The sequence below is a fragment of the Pinus tabuliformis genome, chromosome 2_2, assembly GCF_031772625.1.
Source record: "Pinus tabuliformis cultivar Carrire ecotype Pingquan chromosome 2_2, CPIR1, whole genome shotgun sequence".
Lineage (NCBI taxonomy): Eukaryota > Viridiplantae > Streptophyta > Pinopsida > Pinales > Pinaceae > Pinus > Pinus tabuliformis.
Genome location: NC_142300.1, coordinates 1,069,519,139 through 1,069,530,530, shown reverse-complemented (window position 1 = coordinate 1,069,530,530; position 11,392 = coordinate 1,069,519,139). Strand labels below are relative to the sequence as shown.

At 33.2% G+C, this 11,392-nt stretch overlaps 1 protein-coding gene across 7 annotated transcripts; it reads right to left on the bottom strand.

Annotated features, from left to right (window-relative positions):
- Positions 1–1,859: 1,859 nt before the first annotated feature.
- LOC149197089 (putative UPF0481 protein At3g02645) lies at positions 1,860–9,188 on the bottom strand. Of its 7 annotated transcripts, none has more exons than XM_089403848.1 (4): positions 8,941–9,188; positions 8,803–8,866; positions 8,587–8,679; positions 1,860–3,618 (listed from the first exon to the last, which is right to left on the bottom strand). In XM_089403848.1, exon 4 carries the CDS (start codon positions 3,606–3,608, stop codon positions 2,169–2,171), a length of 1,440 nt encoding a protein of 479 aa, XP_089259974.1. In that variant the 5' UTR covers positions 3,609–3,618; positions 8,587–8,679; positions 8,803–8,866; positions 8,941–9,188; the 3' UTR covers positions 1,860–2,168. The 7 variants fall into 7 exon arrangements, 6 of the variants coding, with proteins under 6 accessions (XP_089259974.1, XP_089259975.1, XP_089259979.1 ...); XM_089403849.1 differs by having other exon boundaries at positions 8,803–8,838; XM_089403853.1 differs by having other exon boundaries at positions 8,803–8,835.
- Positions 9,189–11,392: the final 2,204 nt, after the last annotated feature.

Genomic DNA, 11,392 nt, shown 5'->3' with positions numbered 1-11,392 from the left:
GAATTTTCGGGACTGCATGTCATGATTTCTAACATAGAATTGCTTCCACATGGGCCTCTCAATCTGAATGTTCACTGTCCCAAAGACGTCTAAGTAGACAGAATTGGAATAACAACCCTTGGGAAAATTGAGAGACTTCGTCTTCATAATTTTCGGGCCTGCACGCCATGATTTCTACCATAAATTGGTTGCACATGGGCCTCTCCATCTGAATGTTCCTCTAAGTTTTCTCAGATCTGCGTAAGCGTGCGTTTTTAAGTTGATGGATAGTGTGACTGAAAGAAAGGGTTTTGTTTTTCTAATACACCACGATTTTTATCCATATCTCTATTTTCAGCGTCTCACAAAAACTCCATACATCAAAACATGAAGGAAGTTTTTTTTATGCATATCACTATTTCCAACATCTAACAAAAGCACCATACATCAAAACACGAAGGAAAAAATCATGCCTTCAACATATAAAAAAAAATATTGACTATCCAGTCACAGCTTAAGCTAAGCCCTGGGTATAATATGTTATCCAAATTTTTAATGTTTGGCAGGATAAATAATCGCATCTCTTCCTCACTGAAACACCAACTTCACAAACGTAGTTGAGGAGCTTCCTCAAATTCGTTTACTTAGTTTATTTGTGGGCCGTCTAGTACTTACTTTAATGATTGATTCGACCGCATCTTTGACCACAACCTCGTAAATCTGCAACATTGCTTGAGCGTAGGACCAACATATTGACACTATCTTGAATTTACGAGATGCCTGTTCAACCTGCTTCGCAGTTAGATTTGCACAGCAGCTCAATAAATTTATTGAATTTCGTCTCAACTGACTACGACCTCCACGCTGCTGCACCACTGCAACATTTCATGAAGCGTCTCATGCATTGCAGCCGTTATTAATGAAGAGTCATCGAATTCAAAAGCACAACGGTCTTCCAATTCAAACGCACTGCGGTCTTGCGTATCTTAACCCACGGTGGCTCTTCCACTTCAATTTCTTACAGGCTTGTAAATGGAGTCGTCTAAAGAGGCTGAGGAATTGCCAGGACGGGTCTGAATCGGGTAAACAAATTTCAAAAAATCTTGTAGAAACAGTATTTGAATAGTGTTTTTATGGTAGAAATAGAATCAAAACAATCAAAAACTTGTAGGACACCTAAAATTTTGAAGTTTAACAAGTATAACTTGAATTTACAAAAAAATTTGTCAGATTTTCTCTAAATATAACTGAAATTTCCATAATTTTCGGCAAATTTCAAAAAATCTTGTAGAAATTTGAATTTACAAAAAATTGTGTTAGATTTTCTCTAAATATAACTGAAATTTCCATAATTTTCAGAGCAATTCCTGGCTCTGACTAATTAGACTACTGCCTTAAAATATTTATTAGAGATCGTAACGCACAAAAAAAGTCGCAAACTCCGATTACGAAATCATATTTACACCAAAAGAAAAAAAGCACACACTTCGATTAAGAAAAGCATATTTGAATATTAGTTGCACCACACTTCGATTAAGAAAAGCATATTTGAATCTTAGTTGTTGATTTAAAATAAAAGAATTTATACTAAATTAGTTTTGTAGATTTAGTTATTTTTAATTTTTTTAAATTTATGTTTAAATTGTCTAATTTACATAATTAATTTTAATGTCTCAAAATTTTTCCAGAATATTGAATTTAATTATACATTAAAAAAATTAAATAACAAAAAAATTCTTGAAATTATATTACCCAACTTAACTCATTCACCCAAAAATCTTTAGTAAATTAACAACGTCATAACCAAACATCTCTAATTACAATAATACAAAACAACAATAAAAAAAATCAGCTCTAACTTATTCACCCAAAAATTAATATATAAAAATCTTTAGCAAATTAACAACCTCATAACCAAACATCTCAGATTACAATAATAGGAAACAAGTATAAAAACATTTCAGATTACAATAATACAAAACAAGTATAGTTTAATATCTTCATCACAAAGCTCTCATCCCAATTCTCAGAAAAAAATAATATGTCCAACACAAAACTCTCCTTACACCACGTAAACTAACTAGAACTGTGACACATCATCATCCAAAGTTCAATCCTAGCCATCACAACCGAGTACAGATCATTTACACTTTATTATTTATTTGGAAGGTTAAAAAAGAGGGGAGGGACTACTTATATGTCGATATAATTGTGAAGATCGTTTGCAGCACGGTGAGCACCAGTATGACAATTGCCGCCGTCAAAGCTAAAGCTGTCCATGGCGATGAAAAATGATCCTGCACGAGCTTTCCAATCTGGACCTTGATTTCATTATTGTAGTGCGCATTCACCTTTTCTGCCAGGTTGTCGAAGACGTCTCCCATACTCACGGTGACTTCCTTGCCTAGACCGTTGAAAAGGTCGGCAACCTCCTTGTCACTCCCAAGCCAGTTTTTAAGGACGCCCATTCTTCTCATCAAGGCCACGTCTTGTTCCGTGTCGATCAAGTCGTTCATGAGAGCCGCGTAACAACTCACGTAATTGATTTCAAATGGCTTGCACATCTCATAAGCTATCAAGTTACGGAATACTCTCTCTGTGATATCTGTGACACGGATCGGAGGAAGAAAAATTGTGGCGCTGTTCTCGTCAAACTTAATCTGCTTGATGCCTCCCTGGAGTGGTGAAAATTTGATCCCAGCATTTCTTAATTCTACTGCGTGAGGGATTCTTTCGGCGTCATTCCGTGCTTTGCTTTTGCCTTGGAACATGCTAATGCACTGCCTACAACAACAGCCAATGGAGATGTTACAGTCACGTTGATCCCCGCTCTCACCCTGACTGGAACTTGGGGGACATGTAATGACGGTGTGCAAGAAACCCAAAAGATGATGTTGACAGGAACATTGCGTTCCAGCAAAATTTTGATCGTAGAAAGGGATGAGCCCAACCGATATACGTTCCATCAGAGACTCCAAACGCATGTCGGCATCAAAGGCCGAGTTGAGCTCCAATTCTAATAGCTTTCGGAGAACGATGAAAGGGATTTGATTCTCTAGTATCAAAATGTCGTTCACTATATCGGATGCAGCATGGTAGAGCTTATCGTTCCCAAAAATAGGGTCATAGCAGTTTTCCGCATCGGCTATCGGGTGTCTTTCCCCACACAGAGTTCTTAATACTTCTAGAAGGAAGCAACCGTCCAAACATAGCATCCGAGAGAGGGTCTCTCCATCGCAATCGATGTTTTCTTCGTAGCTGTCCCTGATTTCTTTCTCCAGCTGTTGGATCTCGGCCCTTGCATTAACAGCGAAATCCAAATGAATGTCGGCCCTTGCACTAACAGTGAAATCCATATCATTTGGATCAACTGGCAGGTTCTTATTAGCGAATCTCTTCATCATTCTACGGAGGGCTCTTCCTTTGTGATGGCCCATTGGAGGAAGCTCCGCACTTCCGTGATGATATGGACCCAACGAAACTCTTCGAGGGACATATGCTTCCTTTTTTGTGTCTTTGAGGAACTTGGGAACTCTGAATATTGACACAACGGACGGCGGCCTGTTACGAAGATGGGGACGACCGAGATCCTGTTGAATATAATCACTCCATTCCCTTTCAGAGACCATCTTCTCAATTCTGCACAGTAAGGAAATTGTATCAGTTAGCTCTGCTGCGACAGCAGTCTATTATCACTCTTGGAATCACGTTCGGCTACTGGCTCTGCATAGTAGTGCGCTGCAAATCTAAAATATGTTGGTGAATAAAATTCACTATGTAAATAAAAAATAAAAATAAAATATCACTTCTGAGTCCAATCCAACTTCTGCAACTGACTATTGCATTTTGATGATATGTAATTTATTATTATATTATTATTGTAATTTGATCGTAGGTAATTTATTATTATATTATTATTGCAATTTAATCATATGTAATTTATTATTTTTATAATAAAATAGGCTTAACAGGAGGTTCACTCATTTTTTCTGAAAAAATATATTTTTGATATTTCAAAAATAGAAATAAAAAAATAAACTTTTTCCTTGCACATTTTATTTTAATATCCAATATCCAAAATAAGTTTAGTTATAGATTAAGAAAAATCATAACTTACTAGTAGAAAAAGAAAGATTAAATAGATGAAAGAAAAATGATACTGATAAAGTATTATTAAAGGAATTTTTAAGTTTTTTTTGAGAGTAGATTTGCTAGAACATTATGCTTAAGGGTCTAAAAATCATTAAATTGTTGTTTTAATTGCAGGATCTTCCTTTCTCACTATCCCAATTGAAGGATTCTAAGTTTCATCTTTCCATTAAACCAGTCCGCTGTTATTTTGGAATCACCAATCAATTTAAAAACCTTCACCTACTTCCATCAAGTTAATGTTAAAGCACAACAAAGAGCAATAACCTCAGAGACAAAGTTGGTACCATTTCCAATGGCCAACTTACATTTTAAAACCACATCATGAGGGAATAGAATGACAACAACAGCCTCACAATTCTCCCTTTGACAAGCATCATCAAAGAAACCACATGCATTTCCTTTAGATAGCACCAACTCCCTTATAATTCGTGTCTTCTTCAATTTCAAGGGCTTAACCTATTTCAGAAAAGCAACTATGGCATTATGTGCAATTACAATTGAGCATACAACATCATTTTGGAAAGGAAATTTATTTCTCCCTAATCAAATGCCCCACATCACAAACCCAGGAAAAATTTAAAAGAGGACAAGCTAAATGTCTAAACCCAAAGCCAAAGGCTTTCTTCAATAGAGTTCCCCAAGCCACCAACTTTTGATTTTTAGGACTGACAAAACCTCTTTCAAAGAGTCTTCACAAAAGGTAAAGAAACAAATAAAGGATCACAAAAGGGAAAGAAACAAATAGATTCTCTCTTCAACAACACAGAACCTAGGATCTTCCTATCTGTTTTTGCTAAAACATCCCAAGTGAGAATTTTCCTTTCAAGGAAAAGTCATAAAAAAGACACATTTCAGGGGTCCTTACCCTTCGAAACTAAATTAAACCACCATTTTGATTCACAGGTTCTATTTTGCTAGATCAAAGCTTTATATCCCTCCTAACCTGAAGTAACTTCACATTGCTTATATTTAAACCAAGAAATACTATCCTCTTCGTCCCTACTTAGAAAAAACCTCATGTCTCCAAACTCATAAAAAAAAAGAGTCCATTCACCTATAAAAATTGGCAAGATTTGTAAATCTGGAGCAGAAACGCAACACACTCTAGTCACATTTAAAATATAATAAACACCATCATAATTTAAAAATAGCTTGTGCCAACTGTCATACTCAATCCACCAAACTCATCCAATTAATATATTCTTACCATTACTAATTTTCTATGTGAACCATTTTCCCATAACCTATATCCCTCAGATTACATTTCTTCTCCATATCATTGATCGGCCCCTAGTCTTAACCGTACCTCAACGACTTATCCTTTAAATATTTTAACATTATGATGGAGCTTCATAGTTTTTTTTAAAAAAACATCCAACATCCACTTTGGAATTGCTAATCTTTACCATTTCACAGAGAGAGCTCTTTTATTTTTATTCTTTTCATTCTATAAAAATTGAACAATCAATTTCCTTATAGATATTAAAATATTTTTGGGAATTTTCTCTATAGTTAGCTAAAAAACTAAAATGCTTGGCTTAATTAAATATATATCATTTATATTTATAAAAAGATGGTTTATTATTTTTACAAATAAAATTACCAATTTAATAAAATCTGATTATATAATTAATTATCAAATTATATTATTAAATATTTGAATTATCAAATAATTTATTTTTATTATAAAATAAATCAATAAAAATAAAAATAAAAATAAAATTATTAATCATATTAATTTTAAATATTGAGGGGTTTTTCGCAGTGCATTATATTAGATCATTTTTTTGAGATTCAACTACGTTATGTAAGTCATTCATCTATAACCATTTATCAAATATATAAACATCATATTATATTATAAATTTAACTTTTTATTATACATGATTTATTATTTTTATAATATTTAATAAATAAAAATATGATTTTATATTTATCATATTAACTTTATTAATTCATGGTGATAGATGATAAAATTATGTGATTCATTTGAAATTTGACTATATATAATTTATTACTTTTATAATTTGTTTATTAATCATCATTATTATTAACTAAAAATTAAAAATACTTTTTTAATATTTAAATTTTATAAATTTATATTAGTATATAATTTTTAATAAATATAATTTATTAGTGATTTCAGATTTTTGTGTTTTATATTGTTAATGTAATTTTTTTTTTTTTTTTTTATTATAAATCACAATAAAAAAGAAGCTTAACAAAAAGATTGTTAGAAATCAAATAAGAGTTGGATTCCAGCCTTATCATATGAATGGTCTCTTTTTTTTAAATATAAAATAACATATAATAATAAATATTATATAATAATATAATTATCAATTTCCTCTTCTTTCATTGTTTATTTTTTACATATAATTTACTTATTTATTTTTATTTTTATTAGTATTCAGAAGAAGATGCAAATATACAACATCCATATATTGAATAATTATTGCCTTACTCCATGGAAAGGTAAACCAACGGCCTTCATTTTTCAATAATTATAAAAAGATTTGTGGATTTTTCAATCGTCGAAAGTACAATGATTGAAGACTGAGTGCCGTACTGTGGAGCAAGGTAAACGTGGAGAGCTTGACCATCAGTGGAAAAAAATGTGGCATCGCTAGGTTGGAATTTTCACCCTAAATGACTCAGTTTTGCCAATTTTGATAATTATTTTAATCTGAAAAGCTGATAATTTTGGAAAATGTTTAATTATATCTGACTAGAAAAATAACCACCTAAACCTAGGCAACATCAACTAAAAGAATATTCAGAAACCATTATATCTATTTAATCTAATACTCATTCGGCCAATGCAGCCAATTCAGATTCTACTATTTCGATATTGATGACATAATTAGCCAGGAATTGCCAGCAACAAGTCCCTGCCTTTGTAGTAGCAAAGCATTTTCTCTTGGTTTAGTAACTGAATAATGAAAAATACACCATAGGAAGTGTACTAAAGATATAACTAATCTAAGTAAACTGACATAAATTAACAGAACCAGTGCATATGAAGTACAAATCTGGATGCTGAATTTGAAATAATTCTTCCCATCTATAATTCATCATGCAAAATAATATAACACCATTCTAATATTCACAGCTGAATACAAAATAATATAACACCATTCTAATATTCACAGCTGAATAAAGACAATCACGAGGAGTCATCAGGCCAGTCCTTCAAAAAAAAAATTCCCCCCATAATTACCAATGTTCCACCAACTTTCTGGTATGGAAGAATGCTGAAATAGAGGGACATGTGCAGGCACCCCCCAATTTTTAAAAACATGATTGGAAATGTTGGGATCCCCGATAGAGTAGAATGTTCAAACTTGAGACCCCTTAATATATGTGAAACATTGACAAATCACAAATATGAACAACAAAAGGCATGGCATAAATATTCACATCTACTTCAAGGTTTTGATTTTATTGTGTGTGAGAAAGTTGACTTTTTCTCAGGCCACTGAGCATAAATCATGGGAAGAACCTGTCCTCCACTAGTTTCACCATCCCAGAAATATCAGAAGCTTGAAAGACACACCCCTCAGCCAAAGTAACACATCCCCATGTAACACTGATAGTTACACCCAAGGCTAATGGTAGCAAAACGGCCAAGGCTGTTTCATGTTGAAGTTTAATACAGGTGCTGCACGGAAAATACGTGCAAATATCCCATTGATTGCCAATTTGGTTTGCAGTACATGAAAGTTGGCTATTATTGGAACTGGAAACTTACAATAGTTTAAACATTGAATCTTTTCCAATTTACTTGATGTTTTCTGTTTAATTTGGCAACTAAGAATTTCCAGAGGATAATAAAAGTAAATATATTGGAGCAAGTTAATGGACCGATAAAAAAGAGTTCTAAGGCACAAAGATTGACATGGAGCTGGGAAGAGAGTTCCAAAGGAACTAAGCAACAACCCAATTTTGTCAAACCCATTTGAGATGAAGACCCCAAGCAGACATGTACTTGGCATCCTGATACTGAAAAGCATTGCTAATGACTTCCATCAGATGTACGCAGGAGTGGTTATCATTTCAATGCATATTTCTAAGACAACTAAAAACCTGGCGCAACTCATCGAAGCATACAAGGATCAGACGAACATGGGGTTTAAAATTGAGGAGTTTGATGACAGAGGCACAATCATGGCACAGATTAGGCGCAAAATAGAGGGAATGGAAGACCACTCCACAGGCACCATGCCAGACTCAGATCATCCGTCAAAGTAGAAATTTTGTCCTAGTTGTAGAAAGGATCCCCTTTTAGAGAAACCAATCCTTACCTTCTAGCTTGATGCATCACTCTAGCAATTGAGACACGAAGACAAGATCAAACTCAGTCTTAAACTCAGTCTCTCTGTATTTTCCATGGACTCTGAACATGCTTGAAAGACCCATTCTCAGAGAAAAAACATTGAAGTAAAAAATAAATACCTTTCAGTAACCAAAATCACATATCTTCAGACGAGGAACGGGACTTCCATCCAAAAGTGTGTTCTCCAGCTTAAGATCACAGTGACAAACTTGCTGCACAGAACCCAAGTCGAAGTTCCTTACAGTGAGGTTATTTCAAAAGCACCAGAGGATTGACGGTCAAATCTTCCCAAAGCAGCATCCGAAAAGGATTTCACATGCAGCTTATCCACTTACCATAGAATGGCAGGACTTCACCGCTGATATGAGCTGCTGGAAGAAAAAACGAGGTTGCATAATTCTGGAAATCAGCAAGATTAAGATACAGAACGATGGAATTAAAAGAAAACAATTTATGATTTAATGTAATCTCACCTTCTTTACGAAGTAGAATTTCAAGGATTACAACTTCCAGGGGATTTAGAACCTGAGGAAGCTTCAATACCATTTCAAAGAACCTTTGCATCCCCACTTGAGCCTCAAATAAGCCTTGCAATCTAATAATGCTATTATTGTGGGGGCTCAAGTGAAAGGGGTAGAGGAAGATGCACAGTGAAGTGGATAAAGACAGTATTCGTAGCTGCTGTGGGTACGGTATAAGAAGAGGACACAGTGGAGAGGGTCAAATTGAAATTGGATAAGAGAGAATGGGTTCCCATTGCGCTTCAAAATGTAATCTCAGGCGGAATCTTTACACTTTAAAGACGAAAAAAAAAAAACCCAGAAATTCCATGATGACAGCAGTTCCAAGCATGGTTGGAATTTAGAATTTTTTTTATATATCATATTTTTTTGAAGTTTTGGGTTTTTATGTTTCACCATTAATAAACATTATGTTTTCATAATAAATTATTTTTCAATAACAAAATTATGTTAAAAAAATTGCATATTTATCATAAGTAAAAAAACAAAATGACCATGACACACAAATGACTTATAAAATCTTGAATTTTGGTTTTAAATTTCATGGAACACTAACAATAAAATATTAGGAATCTGAAATCAAATGTCCTTCACGGGGCATGTCATAGCACTTGTGTATATGAGATATGACTAAAAAAATCTTATGGGACATATAAGATGACCAACCCAGTAAAACTATTGAATGTTGTCAATAAAAACTCAAAAAACAGATTCATTAATATGGTTTAAGTTATGATTTACATAATTTGATAAATATTATTGGATTTAAAAATAAAATATATGTTTCACCATGTATATTTTAGCATTGTTTTTGGATCATAAGATATATAGTAATATTAACAAGATTTAATGCATAGTATCTGAACCTTTTAAAAATTAAAAAACTAGACTTATAATAAATGGAAATTGTGGATCTCATAACATCATGTTATATGATTATGTTTTGATAACATCACAAAAGTTTCTATTTTTATAAACCTGATAAAAATAGTCTCATAAGACTAACTCACACCAAAAACTTATCAATTCCATCATAGAAACACACTACTCACACAAAAAATTCATCAATTTCAAGCTAGAAACACATTTAATCACACCAAATATTTGTCAATTCCAAGATAGACAAAGAGACTTAAACAAATAGACTTAATGCATTGATGATTTTATCTCCCTGAAAGGAATAGGTCCAAAAATAACCATTGTTTTTAACAATTCTAAAACATAATGTCTCTTATACATAATTCATACCAAAAACTTGTTAATTCCAAGCTAGAAGAAGAGACTTATCTGTTGATATTTTTTCTCCCGGATGGAACAAGTCCAAAAATAACAATTATTATAAACCATTCTAAAACAAAAATAGTCTCTAACACATTTAACTCAAACCAAAAACTTGTTAATTCCAAGCTAAAAGCACTTTACTCACACCAAAGACTTGTCAACTCCAAGTTAGAAACACATTACACATTACTCACACCAAAAATTTGTTAATTTCAAGCTAGAAGAAGAGACTTATTTCATTGATATTTTGTCTCACTAGATGGAATAAGTTCATAAATAACAACTATTCTAAAACAGAAAGTCTCTAACACATAACTCACACCACAATCATGTCAATTCCATGTTAGAAACACATTACTCACACCAAAAACATGTCAATTCTAAGCTAGAAGAAGAAATGTATTGCATTGATATTTTACCTATCTCGAACGAATAAGTCCATCCTTTCACTCAAAATTTTAGGCAACCAAATTTCTAAAGGTTCTCTCTTTCCTTGTTGAGGAGCAGACCTTTAATAATATATGTTTGAGAGACATGAAGGTTATCCATTTCCTTGCTGAGCAGCAAGCCTTCAATGATACTTATATGTGTGAAAGAAGGTTATCCCATTCCTTCTTGAGAAAGATGTCTTCAATGACATACATGTGTGTTTGCGACTATGTCTAAACCGTGTCTCTAATGACATGAATTTTCAAAACTAAGAATACAACTCTTGAGGATACCCGATTGTCTGCAAACAACAAGCATGCATGAATTCCTACTGGGAATAGTAGATTTCCTCTTCACCATTTTTAACCCACATAACATAAGTTAAAGCAATGAATGAGAAACAGTTGCAGCTGAAGCTCCCATCAAGAATTTGCACACAAAAATTAAGATCAAAACAGTCATAAACATACAAAAAAACAACAAAATGCTCTACATGTTAATAAATATGCATACGACACTACAACAACACAAAATACGACACACCCACTTCCTGAAATTCCAAATCCAAGCCATGAAACACTGCAAAAATAACTTGAAGCTCACTCAAATGAATCAGAATAGGACGAATTGGAATACAAAACAAGCTTGAACCCAAACATAGTAACAATCCCATACTCTTGGCCATGGACACCAA

Bases quoted from the DNA above. Each gene is read 5' to 3' on its own strand.
- LOC149197089 (XM_089403851.1), bottom strand. From the start codon at position 3,608: ATGGTCTCTGAAAGGGAATGGAGTGATTATATTCAACAGGATCTCGGT.